Genomic DNA, 25,565 nt, shown 5'->3' with positions numbered 1-25,565 from the left:
TAATTAATATATAGGAAATTTGCATTTGAACAACACTATTCTTTTTTTACATCTCTACGTAGATACATTACAAGTCATACTTTTGTACTCTCCTCGAGTGTTCACCTTGCTTTTACATAGACTAAATACCCCGCGATGCATTAGCCATGAAATTTAAACCTGTAATAAAGTCTTATAAAGCCATCGCACTATAAGGTCAGAACCGGCTTACCATGAAGTTCTGGATAGGTAGAAGTATGAGTAAACGCCATTTGACAAGGAAACATGAAGACTAGACCTTGCTTCCACTGCTTCCTTACGTACGAGTCGTTTCGGATCATCAAGAGCGATTGCAAGCTCGCGGATGACAGTAGCCTTAAGCGGATGGAGAATATCATATCGGACCACCTTTGGGAGAACTCCAAGATACTTTAGAGCGGTTATACGAACATTCTGCAGGTTCTGGAATAAGTTATTGGATGAGAATGGGAAGGGCACTGATCGCACCGGGGAAGGCATCTCTCGAACCGTACTGTTCTTCAACATCGTCGTCACCAGAGATGGGGCATGTTCAGGTATCACATTCTCGTCCGATGAGCCTTCCTCAGCTACCGCTAGAAGAGTTTCGATAACTTGACAACGAATGTTATAGTCCGGTAATCCCAAACCGCGTATGAGAAGCGGGATGAGCTGAGAAGGAAGGACAGATCAATTTAACTGAGCGCTCTTTGCAGATATGTGAGACATACCGAAGGCAATTCACGAGCATACAAATTTCGAGGGATTTGACTTATCAGAGAGCTTAATGCGACGAGATGTGCCAGCTGTTCATGTGAGTCTGAGGGGACTGTCAGGACCAGATTTATCTCTTCACAAAAAAAAACAAAGGAGTTGCGCGTAACTTGTGGAGGTTTTGGCACCAGAAGTTAATCGGGAAAGAACGCTATTGACAAAGCGTTGTGTATGCAAGATCTGTAGAATATGAAATAGTCAACCTCAAGAGTTGATTTGTCGACGAATCGGGAATAATTGAACCTTGATCACGGCATAGTTTCTCTTCGTGAGCACTTTATCGACCCCAACGATGTCTCCGAATGTTTTAGCTGCGTGCCAGTTTAGTTCTTCATCGACAAATAGGTCGAACAACCGATCTGTGAACTGCGCGCATGATGGATGAGACCTAACCAATAGAGCTTTGGTCATCTATCGTGATAGTTCTGGGTCAAGCATTCCTTCGACCTGCTGAACGATTATGACCTACCCAACCCCATGCCCGTATTGCTTGTCGACGCGTTGACAGGGCCGCGCTACCGTTGGCAATTTGAGTATACCAAAAATGGCTTAGAAGGTCTGACAGGAAACTGCTAGCACCTACTCTCCATAATTTTAGTGTGAGGATTACAACATAATGGAGAAAAGGGATGACCCTCAATGCGCTTGTTGAGGATGGAAGCAATCATCTTCCAAATACCCTCTCGTTGGTGCTCTTGATCCGCTTTCGTCATACTCCAATCCAGAATTTGATTCAAGAAGACATTGAGATCGGAAACTGGCATAAGTATCTATCAGGGAACGAAGGAGAAACAAAACAAAATCGGTTTCTAACGCGCACGTGGGGTTCCTTTAACTGGACGTACCTCTTTTTGAAGCACAGTCGTTGCGGAAGACAAAAGTACCACTAAACTCTTCGTGACACTAGAAGCTGACGCCTGGATAACAAACGAGTCGACTTGGAACGGCAGAACAGGGGTAATGAATGATCATACATACATCAAAAGGGCAAAAGACGTAGTCGGATGGAATGGCTTGTTGACCTGCTGCAATCTGCTTCACGTTTCCGTCAAAGTACGCGGAAAAAACGGTTTGGAGATATTCTTCTTTCTTCCTATAGAGGCCATTTGTGGGCATCAATTCCACGAGTAAAAAAGTGACTTACGAAATAGGTAAAGATTGAACTACCAATGCGATTATCTGCCCACCGGTAATGATGAGGCGAGGCTCAATTCCGATAACATATCGCTCTGTGGATAGGATCGTCGAATACACGAAAATATTGAAGAGGCGTGGGACAAGAATGTCGATGTATTTCGGAACGTCGTGGTGCTCTTCGTCAATTTTGGCCGAAAGGACTTTGTAAATAGTTTGTAGAATAGAATGAGCGTAAGCTGCATCGGGCTCTAACGCAGCTTCGTCTGATGAAAGTAAGGCCTGACGGAAACAAAGAAGGTCGAGCTTTGCAGTCAAACGAATGATCAGAATCTCGAAAAGTTCGGGTTGTCGGCACAGGATTGTCAGAGCTGTAAGAGTTCTCCAGTATTTTACTCTCTCTGTTATGGCTTCTTTTGAGGGCGCGTAGTCGGGAAGAGTGCTGAATAACTGAGGTAGGACCTGCTCTTTAATGTGGCGCGGGGCTGATACTGCAATCGTCGACAAGAGTTTGAGTGCGACACTATTATTAAAGGATTAGTAAAGGTTCGAACATGATTCGTCACACCCACTTCGAATCATCTTCGTCAACGTCATCTCCAAATGATAATATTTCGTTGACATTGTGTACAATGAATCCGAGCTCTTCCTCCCCAAGAAAATCCGATATTGACACCAAACCCAAGAGACATGCCACTGCAGGCTGTCGGCAGGAAGGGATTTTCAGGCCAGAGATGATGACGGATGTCAGCTCATCTTTGAACGAGGTCAAAATCGTCCCAACATTCTGAGTGTCCTCAACCAGTTCACTCTCATGCAAATGTGACATGGCCTCTCGAGCTGCGGCAAGAACATCTGACACGAGTAGTAAAACGGACGGTCGTACAGATGCATCGTCAGGTTTGATGAACTGTTTCATCAGATAAGGAATAAGTTGAGTGACAGTGTACCGTGATACCGATGCTAGAAAAATCAAGTTAAGAAGTTCTCTCAGGTAACTCAAAGAGGGACGCTGACGAGTGGTTGACATAAAAGCACAAAGCACGTTGATTGCGTGTTTGGCTTGACTTTTCTCCGGTTCGCGTAAAATCATGAGACACTCCTCGCACGCATCTTTGGCTAGTCCTTGAATGTCTTCGTCGGCTTGGGTACTATTAGAATAGATCGTCTTGACAAGGTCCTGCGTGGTCTTGAGTGCTTGCTCTTCTGTTTGCTGATCTACTGGTTGGAAAACCTGCAAGAATAGTCTGTGTTTGACACTCCAGTGAACTATGAGGAATGAGTTACCTCGAGTTTCAGAGCATTCCAGAGTTTCCTAGCGTTGGTTCGAGCGATGGAACTACCATATACTGGGATGCATATGGCCATTGTCTCGAGTGTATCCCTCTGACGTTGTCATGGAGATGTGATGACTTGGAGGAAGCTACGAAAATTCTCACCTTGGTGACGGGAGATCCTGCTGTCAGCTTCTCCAGGAATAAAGGAATAGCCAACGTTCCAAACAAGGGTGTCGCGCTCAACACGCGCCTACGGGGAAAGAGTCACCAAGGTTCATCCACCAAGTGAGATTAATTACCGAAGTGCCTGTCTAAGGTCATCTGTGGTTATTCCATACGGATCGTTAGGTGGGGGACGGAATGTAATCGGGAAGTAGCAGAAGGTGATGTTGAAAATGGACTGAAAATCGTCATTCCAGATCGCGACACAGATACAGTTCAGAACAGAATTTACCTCGACAGACTTGGCTACATCAAACTCAACGACAATCACTCGAGCAATAGCGAACGCGATGAGTAGGTTACGAGGGTCTTTCTCGCCCTCGACCAGCACAACGTAGCGTTCCACAAAATCCGAAACCATTGACTTCAAAACTAAGATGGTATCCACATTAGTGCAAAGGTCAATCATCAGGAGAAGAAACGGTACCATCTCTGTGTCGCACGACTATGTTGTGGATGATAGTGAAGACATGAAAGCGAACAGATTGCACGAGGTTCTTCATCTTGACGCGTTCAAATATTCTGAGGAGGGTCTGAGCCGTTGATTTGGACAAATGTTGACAAAGTCCCTCTCACGAGTCGATAATCTTAGGCACATCGTCCGATGTACATGTCGGTAGAGTAGTTAAGTGCGCTAGGCCTTGTAGTGAAGGAATGATAGTATCCCAATCTTCCATCTTGCTGCAATAGAACGAGACTAGAACTCGCACTAGAGCCTCAATGAGTGTAGGTGACACGTCAATGAACTGGTTACTCACCGGACTGCCGATTCAACTTTTCTGGGAAGCATTTGCTTAGGATAGAAGATAGAAACTCGACACCTGTAGAAGAACATAAGATCTGCCTGCTTTCAAAACCGAGAAAATCAGAGACCACTAGTCCGTAACTGATCTTCTTCCGATGTGAGATACTCTCCCAAAACCTTCACGACGTTGAGTAATGTTGTGGATCCATTATTTATGTCTGCGATCGGTAACCTGACATTCGTAAACCGAGTAGTTTCGACTAAAAAAAGGGAAACAGTTACTAGAGACAGTCTCAGTAATTTCCTCGTCTCTACGCGAGGCCATCCATGTTCTAACGAGTCGCTCAGTCGATTCCATGGCAGTAGGTGAGAATTGTGGACGCGGCTTATGTACACAACGCGCACCTCTTCGTTGCAGCTCTGAAGCACATGCTCTCTGCTGGCTACAGGTTCACTTTATGTCATACCAACACCCTTAGTCGTCCTCTTAAACTCTCCGCAACCAAATCACACCTTTTCTCGACTTCAAGTTTAGTACTAGAGAAAGGAAAGAAAGAGAAAGACTTCAAAGATTCCCTTCTGCACCCTCCAGAACCTGCAGACAAATGGAATTACAATAGGTCTCCCTTATTTGACCCTTCATCAACCGACTACTCCACTTTCAAACGAGTCACTTCCAATGACTTGGCTGGGGAGACTACACCTCCTCGGGAAGTGAAGATGCTGACTCGAGATTTCATCGAAGACTCGTTGTATAATCCCCATTACGGATATTTCTCAAAAAAGGCTACTATATTCGATTGGAGCGACATACCGTTTGACTTTGGTGGTATTCGCGATGCTTCAGAATTCGACGCGGTTGTTGCAAGGAGATATGCATCCTATGAGACGGAGAAGCAGTTGTGGCATACGCCTACGGAGTTGTTCAAGGTGTGTGTTCTTTGTACCTTTCTCAACTGATTGTGTCAGCTAAAATGGCAACTTTTAGCCTTGGTACGGACAAGCAGTAGCCCAATGTCTCGTTTCAGAATATTTCCTCAAGTACTTCCCATACGAAGATTTCATCATCTACGAGATAGGTGCGGGAAATGGAACACTGGCTTCCAATATCCTTGACTATCTACGCTCCGAGTATCCTGAAGTCTACGACCGGACGCGATATACGATCATCGAAATTAGTGCAAAGCTTGCACAAAAACAGAGGCAGAGACTGACGAAATCTCATCCTGGTGTAAGTGTTGTTCATAAGAGCATATTTCATTGGGATGTGCGCGAACCGGCGCCGTGTTTTTTCTTGTCGATGGAAGTCATTGTGCGTAGCCGTTCTATTTCACTTGTGTCACCATTGTCATTTCCTTGCACCAGGATAATTTTGCTCATGATGCAATTCGTTATGATCTTGATACTCTGGAACCTTACCAGGGGTTTGTAACGATTGACAAGAACGGAGATTTTGACATGATATATACCCCAATCGACGACCCTTTGATTACATCCTTCCTAGCGACGCGTTCTCGATTAAAACATCCTTTACCCTTTTCACGTCTGTTTCAGCAGTTCCCCTCAATGAGGAAGTTTTACAGGAATCTCCCCTTCGCAGCCAATCTGTCCTCCGAGGAATACATCCCAACACGACTTCTCAGTCTCCTCCGAACACTCCGAAACCACTTCCCTCGGCATCGACTTCTCCTATCCGATTTCTCTTCCCTCACAGATACAATCCCAGGAGTCAACTCACCTGTTGTGCAAACTCGAGTACACGGAACAACGGTACCTTGCGAGACACTCCTTGTCCACCAAGGCTCATTTGATATATTTTTCCCGACAAACTTTGAACGATTGAGAGATATGTATGAACATATTCTTTCTCAGCCACCCAAGAGTCGATCCTCCTCTATGTATGCGGATTCATCTATCCCAGACCGTTCGTCTCCTCTTACTTCGACCGCGCTCTCGCTATCCCTGGGTTCCGACTTTTTTTCGTCCCATACTGCATCGGGGAATAGAAGGAAACCGAAAGATGGTGTTACATCTGCTAGTGGACTACCGATTGGAGAGCATAAATCGAGTGTTTTTACTCATGCAGAGTTTTTGGGGACGTATGGGGATCTTGGGAAGACCAGGTTGAGGAACGGGGAGAATCCGATGCTTGATTTTTATAAGAATGTTAAATTCTTATTATAAAATTGACCTACTTTTAAAATATTTCTGTCTCCCCTGTTTGGCCATCTTATGGTCCCACCCAACTCCAGAATATTCAGTACAAGTGTCTCCTTCAAGTATTTACTATGCAGGAACATTAAAGTCCACGTGAACCCAAAACCATTTTCGATGAGGTGCTCTTATGTAATGCAGCTGTGTAATCGCGCGTCAAAAAATTTGCTGTGCTTACAAGCGCCCGTTGTAGTGCAACATCCACATCCACATCAACGATGCCTACTTCTTCATTCAGATCCTCGAGAATCAAGAATAAAATCAAAAGAGAAGAAGTTGCAAATAAAATCAAAAAGGCAAAACGACAAGATAAACTACAACGAAGGCTTGAACGAGCAAAAATTGAGGCTAATGATCCTGCTGCGAAAAAAGTCGGTGGACGAGCAACCTTTACGCTGCCACTTTGGTTGATGTGAACTACCTCTCTGTTCTAGAAACGTCTAGCAGAAAATGTACCACGAACATTGGACAACATGCGAGAATTCGATCCCTCATTCTTGACTGCAGATCCATCCTCCTCGACGCAAACTTCCGCTTCGACTTCGACTCCCCAAAATCCTGACGACAGCGGCGAAAACTCCTTCGACGAAACAGCCGCGGATATATCGAACGACCCGTTTGCATACTACTTTACATCCGAAGACGATCCTACGGTACCCCCCAAAGTTCTGATAACTACATCTCCAAAAGCGTCTAAATCGACATACGCGTTCTGCGATGAACTCGTTGGAGTGTTTCCTGGTGCTGGGTTTATACGGAGGAAGAAAGGTAAAGGGTTTGAGATGGGGAGGATTGCCGGATGGGCTGCGGGGAGGGGATATAAACATATGTGTGTGGTGAATGAGGATATGAAAAAGCCCAGTGCGTTTCTTTTTTTTCTCCCGCCTTCCTTCTCTTTTGATTGTTATCAACAGACGCTATAACTCTGATACATCTCCCCAATGGCCCCACTGCGTATTTCAAGCTCACCTCTGTCGAATTGACGAATCAAATTTACGTGAGTTTCTGGAACCTTTTCGGAGTCGAGGGCTAAAGATCGTTTGCAACAGGGCCACGCACGGGCTACTCCCCATAACCCAGAACTGGTTTTGAATGGATTTGTGACGCGATTAGGCCAAACCGTGGGTCGTATGTTCCAGACGATGTTCCCTGCCCTACCGGAATTTCAAGGGAGGCAAGTCGTCACTCTACATAACCAACGGGACTTTTTGTTCTTCCGGAGACATCGGTGAGAACTTGAACAACGAATGTACCTCTGACGGATTACTCACTCTCACCTCCTGCCCGCGCACGCAGATATGCTTTCAGGTCTACGGAAAAAGTAGCTTTACAAGAAATCGGTCCCCGATTCACTTTGAAACTGCGCTCGGTTAGAAAAGGGATTCCAGCGGTTCAAAACTTTGGTAATGCACCTAAACCGTTGGAATTTGATTCGGGTGAAAATGATGGGGACCCAAAGGAAGATGACGATGATACATCTCCCCCAAAGGTTTTGCCGCCGAAACAGGATGAATATTTGTGGAGCTGGAAGGCGAGTCCCTTGCGTTCTCTGCTCACTCGGAGTTTAATTGTTTTTTTCTTCCTCAGCCCGAATTGGAGACTAGCAGGAAAACCTTCTTCCTATGAATAACAGGACGGAAATGCTATTAATCGATTATAAATATCAAGTTATTCCTGAAACGTATCATTTTCATACTGTACAGCCGTCCTTCGAAAGTCTATGTAGGACTGGTCCGAACAATAACTTATGTGTCTGCGCGTCGAGGCAGGAACAAACTTCCAAGTGGGGGGTTTTTTTTTGAATGGGTCCGCCTTTCCCCCGAGAAAATGATAATCCATGGACCCCTTATGAAGGCCTGAGCCTCTTTCGTGACAGGGACGTGTACTGCAGTCTGGAACATCGACATCTAATACAAGTCTCCAAAAATGAACATTCCGGATAAACTACGAGTAGCAAGGCGGCTACTATTAAGAGGAAGCCAACAGTCGGATCTCCCGATTGTATGTCCCGTTCCCTTCCTCCAAGGACATGTCTGGGAGGTCGTAAATGAGTGGTATATGTAGCCGCTAGGGAGATTGGACTGTTGCTTATAATTGAGAGCCATGTACGTCAAGGTAGAGTCGATACTTATAGCAGCCTGATGACTCACGCTTGTTTCTTGTTTTCCTCTGTCACTGCCAATCCATCTATCTGCCAGTGGCTACTCATGATACACTACCGGAATAATGAACAGTACGGAACAAAGGAATATTGGTCCGAACACTGTCCTTTCTCCCACCACAGAAGACTCATCCGCTTGAGATCTCGTTCGGGATGTTCGGTTAGACAGTGACTTCTTTTTAAAAACTTCTACGACAGAGTTCTTCGCAAGGCAGTAGTTTATTCATTTGCCTGACCTTTGGCCAGCCTCATTTCCAAAAACAATTTCTACTCATTCCAGATACTACTTTGGAGACAAAACAGCTAGGAGAAGTGTACATCCCCGCGTTCCATTTCAATCTTTAGACTACAAGTTGTATCGTACATCTGTCCAAGATTCCTTAAGTACGTACTCAAAGAATGAGAATATTCATGTCTGGTCAAGCCTTCTTCACGTCGCGAATTTTGATTTCCACAAACAACGTAGAGAAAAGATACTGAGCCAGTTGAGAGTCATGTAGAGGCAGATATCGGAAACCTTTCGATAATCATAGTGTATGGGAGTAAGATATCCACCCACATGATGCAGTTAACTTTCAAAAAACACTCACCATGCTGTAAACACCCCAAGGGTGCACAATAACTAGCCAAAGGTTCATCATCGACATCATCCCCTTGCTGTCTGACCGAGAACCGGACGAATATCAACTCCTTCATGTCACCCACACAATCAAATGGTATACAAAGCTCCTCATTCCACACAGGATTGAAACCATTGTTTTTGACAGATTTCGTTTTAAACGATACCGTCCTCCCGGAAGTCGCTTCTGTTGTGGATGCTTTGGTGTTAGGGGGCGAATAGGTTACCGATGTTTTCCCAGATACGACGTCCCCACCTGGTAAGAATGGGGATTTTGACCACAGGGGTATGTGAAGTGATACTTCAACGTATGGATCGATGATGGATTTGTCGATAATTTCATGGCCCAGAGCATCTCGAGGTCGGGGCAATTGTTGGGCTGAGATGACCTAGGGAGGGAGCCTTTGTGAGCACAGGAAGATAGATGCTGGTAGAGGTAGGTTCCTCACTGACCGTCACATCGAGATAGTGTTGAGTGTGTTTGTTCAAAAGCTCTTCTCCGCTCGGTAGCAGTGCAGCTGGCTTACGCACGTATCCCGAGCGTCCGTTCCGTTCAAACATGACTTGGTTGATCATGTACCCAATATCTACATAACCAGACCATCAGAGGACCATCAGTAAACAGATATGTCGAGCTCACCAAAGGTTTGCAAATTGAGTGCGACAACCTGGGCACCTGCAGCCCAAAACCGATGTGGTTCGTAATTCGACGAGCTGACCCTAGTTCCCTTCGGGTACACTCTAATCATATGTGTCTGCGTATGTTTAATCACATCCTTAAAGCTCCCTTCCAGATACTTATTGGCCGAATTCTCCGAAAGGCTGAACATATGTTCTGGCGCATATTGTTGACCGCCAAACCCACGGCATTTAACTCCTACTGTGTAAACGAGGAGGGAAAGAAGATTCATCGACATGCAGACTTTGGGTTTCTTAGCTGCTTTTCTTCGACTCGTCTTCTCGCGAATTCTGTGTTTAAGGCTTCTAAGTTCCGCAATAATGCTTGTGTCGTCTTCGGAGGAAGACGAGGACGATGTAGCCGAGACTTCTGCTTCAATTTCCGCTCGTCTCTGTGCGGCAGCTTCAGCATCCCGCATTGCTTGTAATGACTCTAGTTGTGCGGCCACGAAGAGATTCTTTGCCTAGGGAAAGGAACTATCTCAGCTTATACAATGGCATTGAAACGGGACGGGATACAGACTTTCAACAAAATTCTGCCTTTCAGGTCTTCGGGACTAGGAAGGCACTCAAGTTTTGGTCGTCCATCAACGGGCGCACTAATAAGCGCATTCCCGAATACAGTTTGCATTGCCTTGACGACCATGTCTTGCTGTTTGACCCCACAATGCACTTCGGCAGAAATGACGACGGGATACGGAGACGCGACAAACGCGTATTTGGCGATAGCTTGGCAAACTTCCCGTACGGGCACCTTGGAGGTAAACGTTTTGCCATGAAAAACCATGGGCTCTTCGTCGCCATCATAGATGTCCACTACGTGATTCATGTGAGTCACCATCGAAACCTAAGTTAGGCCACTAGCAACCTACATTCGACAGTCCGACAACTATGCAAGAGTGCCCTGATGTAGCTGGAGAATTGATGGTCAGTACATGAAAGGAGGCGTATGAAAGCCATTACCCCTCAATTGTCGATATCCCTACCAGCTGGTGTCCAATGAGATAAGTATTATGCGAAGACGAGATAAAGTATTCTGATATCGGTTTTGTCATATCATGGTGAACCGGGCCATATCGGTCGGGGAAGACCGAATTGTCCATTGAACGAAGGAAAGCCGAAAAACTGTCCCGATTCATGAAGGATTCCGTCTTGGGCGCCGAATCCGTCGTGCTAAGCGGACTCTGGGTCGTCTCGTTAGCAGGCGTTGTTTGTGAATACTTCGCGAAAACGTCTTTCAGTTCTTGTTGGGTAAGTTGAGACTGATAACATTCGATCAGAAAAGTCGAGACAAGGCAAGTAAACTACACGTACTTCTTGAGAATCGTGCATAAACTTTTCGAACATCGCAAAGCTCAGCTTGTCACTGGCTCCGGAGGTGCAAAGGTTGCTGTATAACGTTTCAACCTCGGGCTGCTTTTTCACGATCTTGACAAAACGTTTGAAGTCTATAAAATCTAAATAGCCTCGATTGTTGACATCGGCTTCCTATGTTTACAGCTCTCTTGGTAAAACAAGCTCTAGGAGGCGTGAGAAGGCCCACCTTGAAGACCTTCTTCAAATCTGCTTCCAGAAAGTTCAAATTAAGCCGAAGACAGAGGGCTTTCAGTTCGTTGAAATCTAGTTTCTGATCATTGTTCCGGTCTGCACCCTTCCAATACTGCTTCTCCCAAAGCGCATCCCTCAACTCATTGTTTTGCAGTCCAGTCATCAGACCTTGTCGAATTGTGTACAATTTCTGGACTGCCGATTTCCAGCGATAGAAAACATCCACTGATGGCGCGATGATATGTATCGTTTTGTAGGTTCCGTCGAGAATGAAGACTATTGTCGTCCAGCGTGCCTGTACTTCTAGTGGGAACTTGAATAGTACACGGTAATAGCCTGCATCTGAGTTGAACCGAAGTTCCTTAATAGTTTCGAGCGGGACTTTGAGGTACAGTTGATGGGAATTTCACTTAAAGACGAGCTGTAGAAAACGCACTAATCCCACTCGTCTTTGACTCGTAGACGATGCGGCCTTCATCTGGTTCGATACGAAACTGGACCTCCTTCACCTTTTTCTCGGTGACCTTTGTCATTCGTAGACCTTTCTGAAATTCATCTGGGATGGAGGAGGAGATGTCGGAGCTGTCCTGATGGTTGGCAGGAGCTGAATGTAAAGTTGGGTGTTTATCGGTGGTATTGGAGTTTGGTCGAGGATTCGAGGTCATGGTTGAGAACAAAAGTGTCAATGGCTGCGCCAAGCAGCGTGCAGGTTGCCGTCGACATAATAATAATCGATGGCCACTGAGGTGGAGGTGCCACACGTGAGTAATAGTAAATACGGGGTGTGATGTCACAAGTGAGTGGAACGCGTCTCGGAGGTCTCGGAGGTCTCGGTCAAGTCCGGTACGTGATAAATAACTTACAACATAGATAGATAGATAGATAGTATACCAGTAATTACCGGTAATCCAGTACTAAGACGGTGCATGAGTATGCATTATGCGTCAGTTGACTCTAGCTCTGGTTGGTGCCTATTATGGCGTTGTCGATGTTTTGTGTAGCTTTATTGTGTTTCCGATTTCGTGCCTTCCATCTCTTCGCACCGAGGTGCTAATACAACATACTTAATCCATTACGAAAAGATCTGCTTGTACAACTACACACATCTCTCAGCCTAATACACCTATAAGAACTACATTTCATTCGCTTCAGTGCACTCTCACTTCATCGGATGTAGAACACTTACGAATGCTGACGCCATCCCTCTCTATTGTATACTGCCAGGGTAGCCAAAGTCAACGTCGTATTTTCCCCGATAGAATTCATATTCGTACCTCAAAATCATCCCCGAAAAGAATGAGTGCATCACCGTGCACGAGAGTGAATTTCAAAACACTGTCCTTTCTCTGATCAACGTTTTTAGGTCGTTCTGCGGGGCATCCCGTGCAATTAATAGGAATAAGCTCAAAATCCTTCCTATCGATCCCTCCTAACTCTTCCGGGGGAAATGACAGCAATCCGGGAGCATCAATGTCCATTGGTTGTTCCAAAGGTTCTGGTTTGATTATAATAGGAGCAAGATCTTCGGTCGGTTGGGTACATGCAAAACCAGAACCAGATGGAGGAGCATGTAGGTCTTCCGTTGTGTTACTTGTGCCAGAGTTAACCTCGACCCGCCGTAAGCCAGACTTGGGCGATAAACTGATCAAAGTTTCGTGACCCAAAGTCATCAAGATTATGCCCTGCTCTTTCGCTTGCAGTGGAATCTTTGCCTGCCCGGGAGGTGCTCAGAACGTCCAAGAAACCTAGCGTCAAGAGAGGCTGCTTCTTACCTTTCTACGCCCACCGACAGTCCACGTAAGCAGTAAAAGGCTTTTGATCTCTAGAACATGCTTGAGCTCTCCATAATGCCGAGCGGTATGAGAGAGTAAACCTCTCGTCTGTGTGATGCAGGGGTGAGCTTGATCCCAGGTTTCGACTGTTGCAGAGAATTCGTTCGCCAAAGTGAAAGTCGAAGGAACCTCCGCGATAGCATATGAGAAGTATGGTCCTTGAACAAATCGACGTAAGCTCGTATAACATGAGTAGGATTGAGTCCTTACTAGAATCTTCCGGTTTCCTTCGCAGAAGAAGGTGTTCTTGGATCTTCTCAAATAAACTCGTCTGTTCTTCTTGCAGTAATCCAACATTACAAGTGAAGACATGTCTTATACTGTGTTCGAGACCGGTCTCGTAGACCAATGTCATTAATCCGTCTTTCCATTCTATAATTAGTGGATCGATATAACGAGGATGCGTGTTCATGGGAAGAACGATAGGCTGTTGTTGACCGCGCTCTCTGACGTGATCGAGAGACTTCACTGAGCAAGCTGTCACTAGTTTATCCTTGAAATTTTCTATTTCAGAAACGCCTGGTATATGCATCGGCAAAGAAAGACATACACGACAGAGAGTGCTTCCACACTTTCGTCTCCTCCAGTACGTTTGACGATTAAACTTCCCGCAATCAGAGCAATACCATCCCCTAGTGGAACCCGCATCTCCATCTCCAGCACTCCATTTGTCCTGTCTCCTTCCGTCGTCTTTGATGTTGCATATCAGTAGCGTCGGACAAATAAGACTTGCATAACTCGATACAGTGTCAGTTGTCGATAGCGGAGATTCGACATTCCTAAAATGGTGCCACCAGGGATACAAAGTGATACGCGGGTCCCACCCTTCCTCCTTTCCTGGAACCCACTGAAGTGTGAATGTCCACTGAACTCTCCCCCGAAACTTGCCATCTGGCCCAACGTAACCGGATCTCGTTAACATTTCCTGCGATAAACTGGCAGTCTTTAAGCTAATGAGAGAATGAAGGGGAGACCAAATTTCAGAGACAGACCTTGGTGTCAATCACTCGCCATAAACCAGTGTAAAGATAGCCGTATTCATCTGCCAATCTTGTGCCAGCTTTGTCATTGAAGACCTCTCGCGATGCTATTCCTAGAATTAGTGCGTTATTGGTTTGTAGATCGATCACTGCTTGGATTTCGGAGGGTATCGGAGAAGGTATCGGAGAAGGTATCGTCAACAAAGTTGGAGAGATCGTTGGTTCTAGCCTATTATCTAAGGATTGGTATGAGGTATCCTTCAGCGGTGCACGTTCCACACAATCGGCACTTTCGATCGGAGGGAATGTAGGCGCGAGGGATAAAGATCCAATGTCTTGCTGCGAACCTTCGTTTGCTTGTAATAGCTCTAAGAGATGACCTGCCTTGTCGTTCGAAGGCGCCTCAATCGAGTGGATCGAAGGTATCACAGCCGACACCTTATTCTCATTGGAAAGGACGGCAAAATGGTAAGGGTTTGAAATGGTTTGGGTCGAAATGGGTGGGATGACCAAGGGTGCCGGTTCGTTGAATGGTGAATTTTGAAGCGGGAAAGGATGCCCGACGATAACGTTGGGATTTGATCTAAACTCCCCAGGATCAATGTTGATTGTTTGAACAGTAGTCGGGCAAGTTTTCGCTGTGTCATGGAAGGTACTGGTATGGAAATCTGGCGATTGTTCCACCGTAGGTGTGGCAGAGCTTTCTTTCATGTCTGCAGCAGGTACAGCAGCCGGAGCTTTAGTTTTTTTGAATTTCATTCCTGCGTATTTCGGTTTGCTCACTGTAAACGGCAATGAAGGCGCGGGTTGCGAAGGAGTCACTTTGGGAGTCTGAAAATCTCTCTCGTCTTGGGATGGGGAAATCAACTTGGCGAAGTTTTTGGGCGGCCCGGCCAACTTTGTGACACCAGCTTTTCTTGATGACCCACGAGACGAATTTACATATTCCTCTTTTCCTTTACTCTGTCGGACGGTCATTGCGTGGGACTTGACAGGACTTGAAGCCGCGACGTCTTCTTCCTTAATGTATGGTAGGTGTATTACCTTCCCGCGATCACTTCTCTTTTTCTTTTTTCTTGGCTTACTTGACGCGGGAGTTATTTCTCTTTTTCTTTTTCCAGTTCGAGGAATGGTGTCATGGGAAATCTTGTGTTCGGATATTCTTCTGCTACGTCGAAGGGTTAAGGTTCCACAGATGTCTCCATGTTCAAAGACGGGAGAGGGAGTCAGGGGAGACAAGGGTGATAGACCGCGTAGCTTCGAGTTGCATTGGGTACTTATCGTCAATTCTGACAGGGAGTTCGATGGAGAAGGGGATGTTTGAGAACATGCTCCATTTGAAACGAAGGTTTCCGGGCCAATAGGCTGAGGAATGGTTATGCGCCCTTGCTCTCGATCCTCCACGCCGGAGGACGAGACGTGGTGTTCATGGGCAAGTCTGGGTTGTTCTCCGGGCTCCATGTTCTGGGAGTTCAGGGCTCGGCCGCTGTGCGGTTTGGAATCCTTGCGAGCCGTACCATCACCAGAATCGGTTACTTTTAGTCGTTTGCTTTTGCATGACGACTTTTGGCTATTCTTGACACGATTTCCAAGGGTTTCCTCAAGACAGGGTGGACCGTCGACCAGAGAGAGGGGAATATCAAGTATTTCGTGCTTGATTAACGTTTCGGCAGTAACAAAATTGATTCCCGTTTCAACTATCCGCTCTACCTTCTGCCCGCTCTCGTTTTGAGCCTGAACTGGCTCTGAAGTTTCTACTGGTTCAAGTACTCTGGAACAAGATGGCACGCCTTCGTCGGGAGCGACGCTGTCAGTCTGCGGAAGGGCAACAGTGTGGTATGAGTGGAGTATACTGTGAGGGAGGGTTCCACCAGGCAAGTCTTTGATCGCACATTCAAAGGTCCGTTTTCTATAAGTTCTTGTTTATTGCACAAAAAGGACATGGAATATTTGCGTACGCACATCGTCACGTCCATCGTAGTTTGGCTCGACCCGCAGTTCAACCCCTCTCCCTCCCTAGATTTGGGAGACGAAATTGAAATTCCGTGTCGACCTTCCAGCAGGATGACAGGAAGAGGTGTGCCTTCCCAGCATATCCCATTCACGCACGATTTACCTGATAACTCGGGATGTATTAACAGTAGCTCTGTTCTGTTCTGTAAACACATAGTGAGTGAGCATCGGAGACCCGGTGACAAGTGAAAACTACCTACACTACACCACTGGCGCGGCCTGAGTTCTGAGGGGCAATCTTCGTTCGCTTCTGCGTTGTGAGTGACCGAGTTATGGATGATTGGCTTGTTCTCTTCAATGAACCATCTCATGGTATCCTTGCGTTTTGAGTTACCTTGTAGAATATCATCTATATCTTCGAAAAGTAATTCCGGGCAACATAGCAAGACACGTACCTTTCTTTCTCAGAGGTTTACCAACGCTTCCCTCCACTATTTGATATTTATTTTTTTCGTGTTTGTTGTTGGCATTCGGTCGCGTTGGTTGCCGTGGAAGGATAATTGCCGGTTCCTTCTTTGGCCGTCCACGTTTATTTGGAATCGGTGGAGGAGGGTTTTTACCGACATCGTAGGAGTGCCCGCTGCCCTTCTCTTCAAATCCTTCCCTGCCTTTGCCCTTCTGCTCGGCCGTGTACTGGGTATCTTGTTCCACATTACCACCTTCCATTCCAAAGGATTGAAACGAACTGCAAGGAAAAAGGGAATAGACGAGCAGAGGCTGAGATAGCACCCGGTCTTGGCTTGTGCGTGGTGCGCTGTCGTTTGAAATTCAGGTGCTGGGACAAACTGTGTATTTGTGAGTGATTGCATGTTATACACACATTGACAGCATTCACTTACACATCCATATTAAATATCAATTGTGATTGATGGTTGAGGTCAATGTATGCAGAGATAAAGGAAGATCGTGGTCAGAGAACAACAATTATTATGCTTTAGTTGTTAGACGCTCCCACTCTTCCATTATGGTAGCAGTTAGCAATGGGGTGGTGAAATATGTATCCAGATTGTGGTCAAGAATGAAGGCTATATGGCACCATAGCCAGCAAAAACATTATTAATGTGTTAGAAACATATACGGGGTCCATAGAAGGATTACAGTCGTTTCTCAAAAACCTTGCGGCACATCATTCGCGCGTGTGAAAAACTCAAACAATTCAAAAAAAGTCGAAGAAAGGCCAAAAACTCTGTAAATTCATTGTAGCTCTCTTCCACTCTATAATACATGCTCTTTTCACTTGCAAAGCCTCGTAAATGTCATGGTCTACCGACACATCAACACAGATACAAAGGAACACATAATATACATACTGGAAGAAAGCTGGGTGTTGGATGCTCAGGCTCCAGGTGTTTCAGACAACAGCATACGGCAGCGGAAACATGATAAAGAGAAGCATGGTTTGGTTAGAGCACCTAAACTACCTCCAGGGCATACAAGGATTCTTGAAACTGCTGTTCCCGTCGAGTTGGATCAGCTGGTGCACAAGACAAGCTCAAATTTTCCTTCACAATCATAGCACAGCCGGTCACTACTGATCCCAACAATTCGGAAACCAAACCTTGTCAAGTGATAATGCGACTTTTGACATCTATGCTACTTTATGTCCATTTCAGCACATATACTAAGTGCTTTGGAACAATATAGACATCATATGAGAACTAGAGTAAGCCCAAGCTGCTAGTTAAAGCTTATGGCCGCTAGTAGAGTACACTAGCATGTTACGATCCGTGCACTTTTCAGGCCCACCAAAGCTTGCTAACCAATAAACAGTCCCCCTATCATTTTTTCAAGCCTTAATATCACTGCTACCAACAAACCCTACTCAATTCCGCCATACGCACAGCCTGTACAGCCTCACCAAGTACCCTGTGCCGAGTACCCCTCATTCCCCGAGGACTCTTTTACTAATTTTCCTGAGAAAACCCCTTTTCCAAGTGTACACCTCATCCTGGCAGCTTTTCATTACTAAATTCTCTCAAGTAATGCTTGTGCTGAGGGTACACCTCACCTTTATTTCTTTGTACCTATTTACATAACTGTAGAGTATAAAAGCCCTGAGGTTTCCTCTCAAAACCTCAGCCTAGATATTTTTTGTACCCTTTCCCCCCAAGTTACCTATCTTCTGAACTCTTACTTCTTATTTTTACTACTGAATATACAATATTCAACCTTACAAGCCCACTCACTGTGTGAACAACCTCAATTACACCCTCATAACCTTGTTACAATCATCAAGCCTCTTTAAAGACACCATTCAATCACCTTTGCTTTAAAAGATCACCATTAATATTGACCAACCTACTGTACAAGTAGACACTCTAACTAGATACATTTTGCCTCTAATCCCCATTTTGTCCTGATAGTCGTAGCAAGTCCGTGAATGTGCACAACTCCTAACAGCTGTGGTAAGAGGTTAAAAACCAGTACTACCAGTAATAGGGTTGATAATGGGTTATGGCCACTGTAAGCCATTGTGGCCATAGCAGCACGTTTTGAGCGTTGTCATTGGTGCTGAGTGACCTGGGGTGACTGGCATTTGCAATGTTTACAGCAACTGTCCAGTTGTCAAGGACAGCCAGCAGTCCATACCAATTTTCCCATGCTTCCTTTCCCTCTACCACCATTGCCTCTGCCCCAACACATCTTTGAAGGCTACTCCTACTCTCCTTCCTTGGTAATGGGCGAAGAATACCACTCAAGAGTCAACCTAATATCAGAGCTATGGAAGTAGCACCAACACCAAATCAACCCAAAAACTAGTAAACCTCCATGTAAAGTCTATCAATAACTCTACACACCAGGAAAGATTGCAAGGGTGGACTGCTTGGCAAAGGTTACGCACAAGATCACAGTCTCAATATCGTATGAAGGTCTTATGAAATCAATGTGCAACTGCGAGTGTAAAACACCACAGCTACGGGGGTTCTAGGGTTTGTAGGGGTTCTGTTTATTGTCCAGTGGACTAAGTGGGACTGAATTTCATCTACAGTAAGACTAATTCGAACAATTGGAGACTATTGCCCTTGACGGACACGAAAACTAAGTTCTCGGCAGACACGAATGCTAAGACCCTCGATGGATCACGAAACAGTAATCAAGACCTCGGCAGCCTACGGACGGATAGTTCTCAAGTTTGACCTTGACGGTCTCGTATAGTTCAAATCAAATCTTATCGTATCACTGCACAATGACAGGGCAAATCTCTCTATTGGGTGTCAAGAGCAGTTACTCACGGGCAACCCACTCAGGACTTTCCTATGCACGGGTAGTACTTACTTTATCTACGGATACATGAGCTGCTTTTATACTACTTCTACACTAGCTTTGTAATTCTATCTCTATTTGTTTCATCTCTAAAAATAATGCACCGTAGCTACGAATCCATGCGAAATCTTATTGCTAGGGACCGTTACATGTGCAGAATCTTGTCTACGGAGCTTTTCTGTATTCGAATCATATGTTTTGGACCAATCTGGACCGTTCTTCATTCTTGTTTCAGCATGTAGAATGGACCTACATAGGCATACCAGATGGTATTTCCTGCCTACAGACCTTATCCTGCATTTCAACGTTATCAAATCATATGGACTTTGTGTGTCCAAGTAGTTCCAGCATATAGATCCAGAGTTCCGAATCGCCGTAGCACATGAACAGCGCGGACTCCGAGATCCGTTGTTCATTCCTGCCTGGTTTCTAAGTACTCTATCTGTGATCTGGGATCTGTATCATGTCTTTTTTGTTGAGACAGTATTCGTACCGTCCGTCAGGTAGTCGGAGCGCAGAGTGCTCACATTTCCTTTGTTTCCATTGATACTCCCCACACCCCTATTCGTATACTTCCGCTTTGACTTATATAGTTCTCTTGTTTCATGGGATCACCTCAGTTGTCGTTCTTACGCACTGAGGTGAGCCCTACTGATTACTTTACTCATGTTCTTTACTTATCTATCTTATTTAGTCTATCTTAACAGGTAGTTTACATTGAATATGAGTTGTCGTTCTTACGCACTGAGTCTATCTTAACATTTTTGTCTTTTCCTCAGATCAGGACTCGATCTACGGTCATATCAAATTTCTCCTAGTCTGTGTGGTCTTATGTCTGATTTCTTGTCAACTAAATCCCCCGTAGAAGTAGGTACTCCTAGTATGAAGGTCTTTTGACTTCGTTAAGTTCTGCTACAAACGGTTCCGTGAAGACTACAAGTCTTCTAATAGTACACATCAGGAAAAGGGGGTCTGGCATTGAGACTCGTTGAATGTGCATTGACACGGATTCTCAACGCGCAAAAAAGTCGTTAACGCTGCCCCACGCAGCCAGGGCAGCCAGTCCCAGAACCAGAGCATGATGCTTCTCAATGCTCTCCCGACGCTCTTAAACACAACTGGGGAGTGGGGTCGTCATCGCAAGACGCAAGTCAGCTCCAACGCCTCGAGAGATTTTGGTTCTCACTCACTGGCGTTGGGAGGAATTCAGTTGCCTTGCGAGTCGTAGTGAAGGATAGCGTGAATGAGAGTAGACTATGTAGCATTGCAATACAATAGGTTTGATATGTATATAAAACAAGGCAAAAAGAAAGCATCAAGAACAGCATATGTAGCGAGAGATGACTTGAATACGGTGATTGTTTTGATACCAACAAGAAGCAATCAGGGCCAGGATAAATCCCGATTCTCTCCTACAGCCAGGTAGAGAATTGGAACAGGATTAAGTGAAGGGGGAGGCATGAGTCACAAAATGTGTGCCCAGTTTGACACATGGTCACGTTGCTATGTAATTCAAACTCTGCCAGGTCGCGAAATTTTAGAATTGAACGCAGAACAGCCCTACTCCTTCCTCATCACCATCACCACTACGCCTCCTTACAGCTGTTGTAAGAGGCAGCAGTTTCCTGGTTACCTGTAGCCCTTTCTCTGTCTGTAGAGCTAGGGCTACTCCTCTTACCCACATCTTTGTCTTTACCGCAAGACCACAATCTGTTCAGTTCTCCATTTCCAGCAAAAAAAAAAGTGCTTAGAGGATCCTGCTTTTTGGTTACAGAACCACACATTATATCTCTACCACCATAGAATATAGGTATGTAAATTATGAAACATCTTTCGAGAGTTAGGTACTATTGACTTTCCAATGCAGGAACTTTCGCTATATCTATTTTTCTTCATCATACTCCATCACCACCACTAAACCCTACAGCTGTAGGGCAGCAGTGGACAGGTTCGCCCAAGGTTCGCTGGTACAGCAACACCACGAGGATGTGAATGTGGATGATGTGGAACAGGAGTGGGATGAAAACGAAGGAAATGAAGATGGTGATGAAGCGTATTGTGCCATATGTTCAAGTAAGCACTGTCCTAATTATTTTGCCTGCTGCAACATGACAACTACTAACTATTGCCACTACAGGGAGCATAGCAACAGTGATTGCCTCCTGGTGGAGGCTCATTCCACCTTCAATGATGTTGACTTTGCTGTATGGCTGAGGGTGTGGAGCTTGCTGAGAATGGGGAACAAGCACCTGCCTCTTAAGGTATCTCCCATCCTCTATGTCTATGTTCGTCTCAATCATTTAGTTTTCACAGGTTACATGCAGGCAATCCTCTTTTCTAACCTTTACTATGGACTTGAGTTATACACAGTGTTTACCATTGAAAAAAACCATGTTGGATAGACATTAATAATAATCAATGATCAGTCAGTCACCCATATCTGTAATATTGTTCAAGAGTGTATGTGCTGCAGGGTCTATCTGAGGTGAGTTGCCAGTACAGTAAGAAACATGAGGGAGGAATTGAGCTAATGGATATAACCTGATGTATCCGAAGCCATCCCGAGTTTAACTTAAGTCATCTTGTCCCTGCATCTCTATCTCAATGCTACTGAACGTTAATAACACTTGGAACACCCTACTAATGGGACTGGAAAACACACCTCAAGCACGAAGTGCACAAACCAACCACACCAAAAGAGTGTTCTTAGAGTAAGGGGTGGAGGTCGGTATTCTAAGGCTTTAGTTTGCACTAAGAGGCACTAAGAAAGAGAGAATATAGGGATATTTGGGTTTTAAGGTTCAATCAAGGTTCTATTCCTTCTTATCAAATGACAAGACAAATCACTAATTCAATATTTCAACAATAAGGATTCAACAAAGCTTTTCTCAAGACTTCGCGAAGTTCAAGTTCAAGTTCAAATTTCCGATCAAGTCCAAATGCAATTCCAATTCAATATAAGTCCAAATTGACTTCAAAATCCAAGTTCAATTCCAATAACAATCCAATCAAATCCAAATTGCAATAGGTCCAAATCAATCCAAACACAAAAGACCAAACTTCGATGAAGTGAGGGGCAAAGGTAAAATCCTTGAGCCAGCACTAGTAGGTGAACTGCGTCTCCACTCGTAGGCTGCTGGGGGAAATTTCCTGCTACCCTCCCTCCTTATATACACTTTTCTAAATAAAAATAATAAAAGTCCAAGATATGTAGTAAACTTGAGAATAATAATAAAATCCCTTTCAGTCGAACAGAAACTCGCCTAATTGGGTATAATGCCAGAGATTGTGCCAGAAACCATGAATAAAATAATAAGCCAAGAGTCCCCTGTCTGTATCCATGTGTCACGAATCATTCACTTTCCAGGGCATGTCCAGCTGCAAATAATCCCCAGAAATCGATTTTTGGGCATCCTGGACATCCTTGCCATTCTAGAAACCTTGACATTTGGTTATTCACAGTTATTCCAGTTATTCACAGTTATTCACAGTCATTCCCAGCCATTCCAGTCATTTACAATCATTCCATGGTTATTCCATCTTATTTCCTATTGGCTAAGTCTTATCCCCATGTAGATAGCTCAGTAGTATATAAACCCACCATGTATCTAGCTTTTTCCCCAGCCTTGTAATTTTAAACCCTCCGTTTGTGTTTTGTCTCTTGTGCTTTCTGCTTTTCTCTCTCTCTCCTCAGTGTTCCCAAGTGTTCCCCCAAATATTCCAGTGTCCTCATCCCCAGTATCTTTTCCAGTGTGCTACAAGCGCTTCCAAACTCCCTCCCAGTATTCTCCAGCAAGTGTTTACCATTGAGTAAATCTTGTCACCTCGGCGGTAATGCGACTTAGTTGACTATGCTACACGGTTCTTTTTGCACTTTAAACAGTGCTACGGAGCGATATTTATCGTATTAAGAACTAGAGTGAGCCCGAATTGCTAGTTAAAGCTAGTGCCACTAGTAGAATGTGCCATAGGCGCAGCTAGACCAGTTAGAGAGAGCCGTAGATCATGTCAGAAAACTGTATGACCATTCGAAACCTGTAGAACACTATGAGCAGAGGACTTAAGTGGTAATTCACCGAGTTCTACTCTCTATATTCTATTATGCACTGGCATATCAAGGGATTGTACTATTAGGAGACTTGTAGTCTTCACAGAACCGTTTGTAGCAGAACTTAACGAAGTCAAAAGACCTTCATACTAGGAGTACCTACTTCTACGGGGGATTTAGTTGACAAGAAATCAGACATAAGACCACACAGACTAGGAGAAATTTGATATGACCGTAGATCGAGTCCCGATCTGAGGAAAAGACAAAAAGACATGATACAGATTCCAGATCACAGATAGAGTACCTAGGGACCAGGCAGGAATGAACAACGGATCTCGGAGTCCGTGCTGTTCATGTGCTACGGCGATTCGGAACTCTGGATCCATATGCTGGAACTACTTGGACACACAAAGTCCATATGATTTGATAACGTTGAAATGCAGGATAAGGTCTGTAGGCAGGAAATACCATCTGGTATGCCTATGTAGGTCCATTCTACATGCTGAAACAAGAATGAAGAACGGTCCAGATTGGTCCAAAACATATGATTCGAATACAGAAAAGCTCCGTAGACAAGATTCTGCACATGTAACGGTCCCTAGCAATAAGATTTCGCATGGATTCGTAGCTACGGTGCATTATTTTTAGAGATGAAACAAATAGAGATAGAATTACAAAGCTAGTGTAGAAGTAGTATAAAAGCAGCTCATGTATCCGTAGATAAAGTAAGTACTACCCGTGCATAGGAAAGTCCTGAGTGGGTTGCCCGTGAGTAACTGCTCTTGACACCCAATAGAGAGATTTGCCCTGTCATTGTGCAGTGATACGATAAGATTTGATTTGAACTATACGAGACCGTCAAGGTCAAACTTGAGAACTATCCGTCCGTAGGCTGCCGAGGTCTTGATTACTGTTTCGTGATCCATCGAGGGTCTTAGCATTCGTGTCTGCCGAGAACTTAGTTTTCGTGTCCGTCAAGGGCAATAGTCTCCAATTGTTCGAATTAGTCTTACTGTAGATGAAATTCAGTCCCACTTAGTCCACTGGACAATAAACAGAGCCCCTACAAACCCTAGAATTCCCGTAGCTGTGGTGTTTTACACTCGCAGTTGCACATTGATTTCATAAGACCTTCATACGATATTGAGACTGTGATCTTGTGCGTAACCTTTGCCAAGCAGTCCACCCTTGCAATCTTTCCTGGTGTGTAGAGTTATTGATAGACTTTACACGGAGGTTTACTAGTTTTTGGGTTGATTTGGTGTTGGTGCTACTTCCGTAGCTCTGATATTAGGTTGACTCTTGAGTGGTATTCTTCGCCCATTAGCGGTCCCTATCGTTTAGCTTGCCATGTAAGCCTTAAAACCCCACTAGTTGGGTGCAGTGGTTCTAAGGTTGAACAGTTTGTTTCACCATGTTACGCTGACAGAGCCTAGACTTCCCGAGGTCTCCGAGTTGCCCACATATCCTTGGAAACATATCTCCTATGTCACCATTGTCCTGATGTCCTCTAAATAAGGAAAAGAACCAGTCGCCGTCCATGACATATTTCCTGTGTTCCTGTCCCCAGTAACAACCGTCAGGTCAACCTTGCGAGGTCTAGATTTCCTTTATTTCGGAACGTTGTAATCCTTTCCTTTTCCTATGACTTCATGGGCATCGGATATTTCTATCCTAAGTCCGCATGTAGGTCCTTTGTCCGATATATCCTTCGTTATTTCCTTTAAGTCCGAGTTGTCCAACAATACTTTGTGAAGTCAAAGTAAAGTGTTCAATAAATTCCCTATGTTCACCCCAAGCATTCTGCAAGTAAGACGAGGCCTTCTATTCAAAATACGAAGGTTTTTAAGAGGCTGCTTCTTGAAGTTTCTACCGTTTTCAAAACCTCGCGAAGTCTCTCATCTTCCCGATTCTGTACTTTTTGTACTGCTAAAGTCTCACGTAGAGGCTTGTGCTTTGACTAGTAGTTCGGGCTCACCCTAGTCCTACATTCCCTTATTTTATAACTCAAATGTTAATAAAATGATTAAAAATGTGCATATTAAGGCTAAATCCGATT

General features: G+C 44.8%; 5 protein-coding genes across 6 annotated transcripts; 2 read left to right on the top strand and 3 right to left on the bottom strand.

Annotated features, from left to right (window-relative positions):
* Positions 1–6: 6 nt before the first annotated feature.
* Positions 7–4,526, bottom strand: E1B28_007596 (uncharacterized protein). The gene is made up of 23 exons (XM_043152349.1): positions 4,432–4,526; positions 4,278–4,367; positions 4,163–4,225; positions 3,981–4,113; positions 3,832–3,926; positions 3,637–3,776; positions 3,482–3,582; positions 3,345–3,432; positions 3,193–3,291; positions 2,923–3,139; positions 2,478–2,868; positions 1,916–2,428; positions 1,750–1,864; positions 1,617–1,688; positions 1,406–1,541; positions 1,241–1,350; positions 1,015–1,182; positions 882–951; positions 729–817; positions 487–669; positions 278–432; positions 212–220; positions 7–159 (listed from the first exon to the last, which is right to left on the bottom strand). The coding sequence occupies exons 1-23, from the start codon at positions 4,505–4,507 to the stop codon at positions 141–143; spliced, it is 3,132 nt and encodes a 1,043-aa protein (XP_043010435.1). The 5' UTR covers positions 4,508–4,526; the 3' UTR covers positions 7–140.
* A 22-nt stretch (positions 4,527–4,548) lies between these two features.
* E1B28_007595 (uncharacterized protein) lies at positions 4,549–6,354 on the top strand. The gene is made up of 3 exons (XM_043152348.1): positions 4,549–5,079; positions 5,138–5,461; positions 5,515–6,354. Exons 1-3 carry the CDS (start codon positions 4,579–4,581, stop codon positions 6,331–6,333), a joined length of 1,644 nt encoding a protein of 547 aa, XP_043010434.1. The 5' UTR covers positions 4,549–4,578; the 3' UTR covers positions 6,334–6,354.
* Positions 6,355–6,548: 194 nt separating this feature from the next.
* E1B28_007594 (uncharacterized protein) lies at positions 6,549–8,151 on the top strand. The gene is made up of 6 exons (XM_043152347.1): positions 6,549–6,734; positions 6,798–7,224; positions 7,278–7,360; positions 7,413–7,591; positions 7,660–7,894; positions 7,951–8,151. Exons 1-6 carry the CDS (start codon positions 6,582–6,584, stop codon positions 7,987–7,989), a joined length of 1,116 nt encoding a protein of 371 aa, XP_043010433.1. The 5' UTR covers positions 6,549–6,581; the 3' UTR covers positions 7,990–8,151.
* Positions 8,152–8,811: 660 nt separating this feature from the next.
* E1B28_007593 (uncharacterized protein) lies at positions 8,812–12,141 on the bottom strand. Of its 2 annotated transcripts, XM_043152345.1 has the most exons (10): positions 11,806–12,141; positions 11,365–11,750; positions 11,136–11,309; positions 10,785–11,083; positions 10,694–10,734; positions 10,345–10,637; positions 9,784–10,285; positions 9,597–9,730; positions 9,115–9,532; positions 8,812–9,041 (listed from the first exon to the last, which is right to left on the bottom strand). In XM_043152345.1, the coding sequence occupies exons 1-10, from the start codon at positions 12,032–12,034 to the stop codon at positions 8,944–8,946; spliced, it is 2,574 nt and encodes an 857-aa protein (XP_043010431.1). In that variant the 5' UTR covers positions 12,035–12,141; the 3' UTR covers positions 8,812–8,943. The 2 variants fall into 2 exon arrangements, with proteins under 2 accessions (XP_043010431.1, XP_043010432.1); XM_043152346.1 differs by having other exon boundaries at positions 11,365–12,141.
* A 205-nt stretch (positions 12,142–12,346) lies between these two features.
* E1B28_007592 (uncharacterized protein) lies at positions 12,347–17,317 on the bottom strand. Its single transcript, XM_043152344.1, has 11 exons — positions 17,034–17,317; positions 16,590–16,979; positions 16,395–16,528; positions 16,144–16,337; positions 14,194–16,090; positions 13,752–14,144; positions 13,412–13,694; positions 13,142–13,359; positions 12,644–13,081; positions 12,556–12,586; positions 12,347–12,501 (listed from the first exon to the last, which is right to left on the bottom strand). Exons 2-11 carry the CDS (start codon positions 16,858–16,860, stop codon positions 12,479–12,481), a joined length of 3,882 nt encoding a protein of 1,293 aa, XP_043010430.1. The 5' UTR covers positions 16,861–16,979; positions 17,034–17,317; the 3' UTR covers positions 12,347–12,478.
* Positions 17,318–25,565: the final 8,248 nt, after the last annotated feature.

This window comes from Marasmius oreades, chromosome 4, assembly GCF_018924745.1.
Source record: "Marasmius oreades isolate 03SP1 chromosome 4, whole genome shotgun sequence".
NCBI lineage: Eukaryota > Fungi > Basidiomycota > Agaricomycetes > Agaricales > Marasmiaceae > Marasmius > Marasmius oreades.
This window is presented reverse-complemented; position numbering and strand designations above follow the sequence as displayed.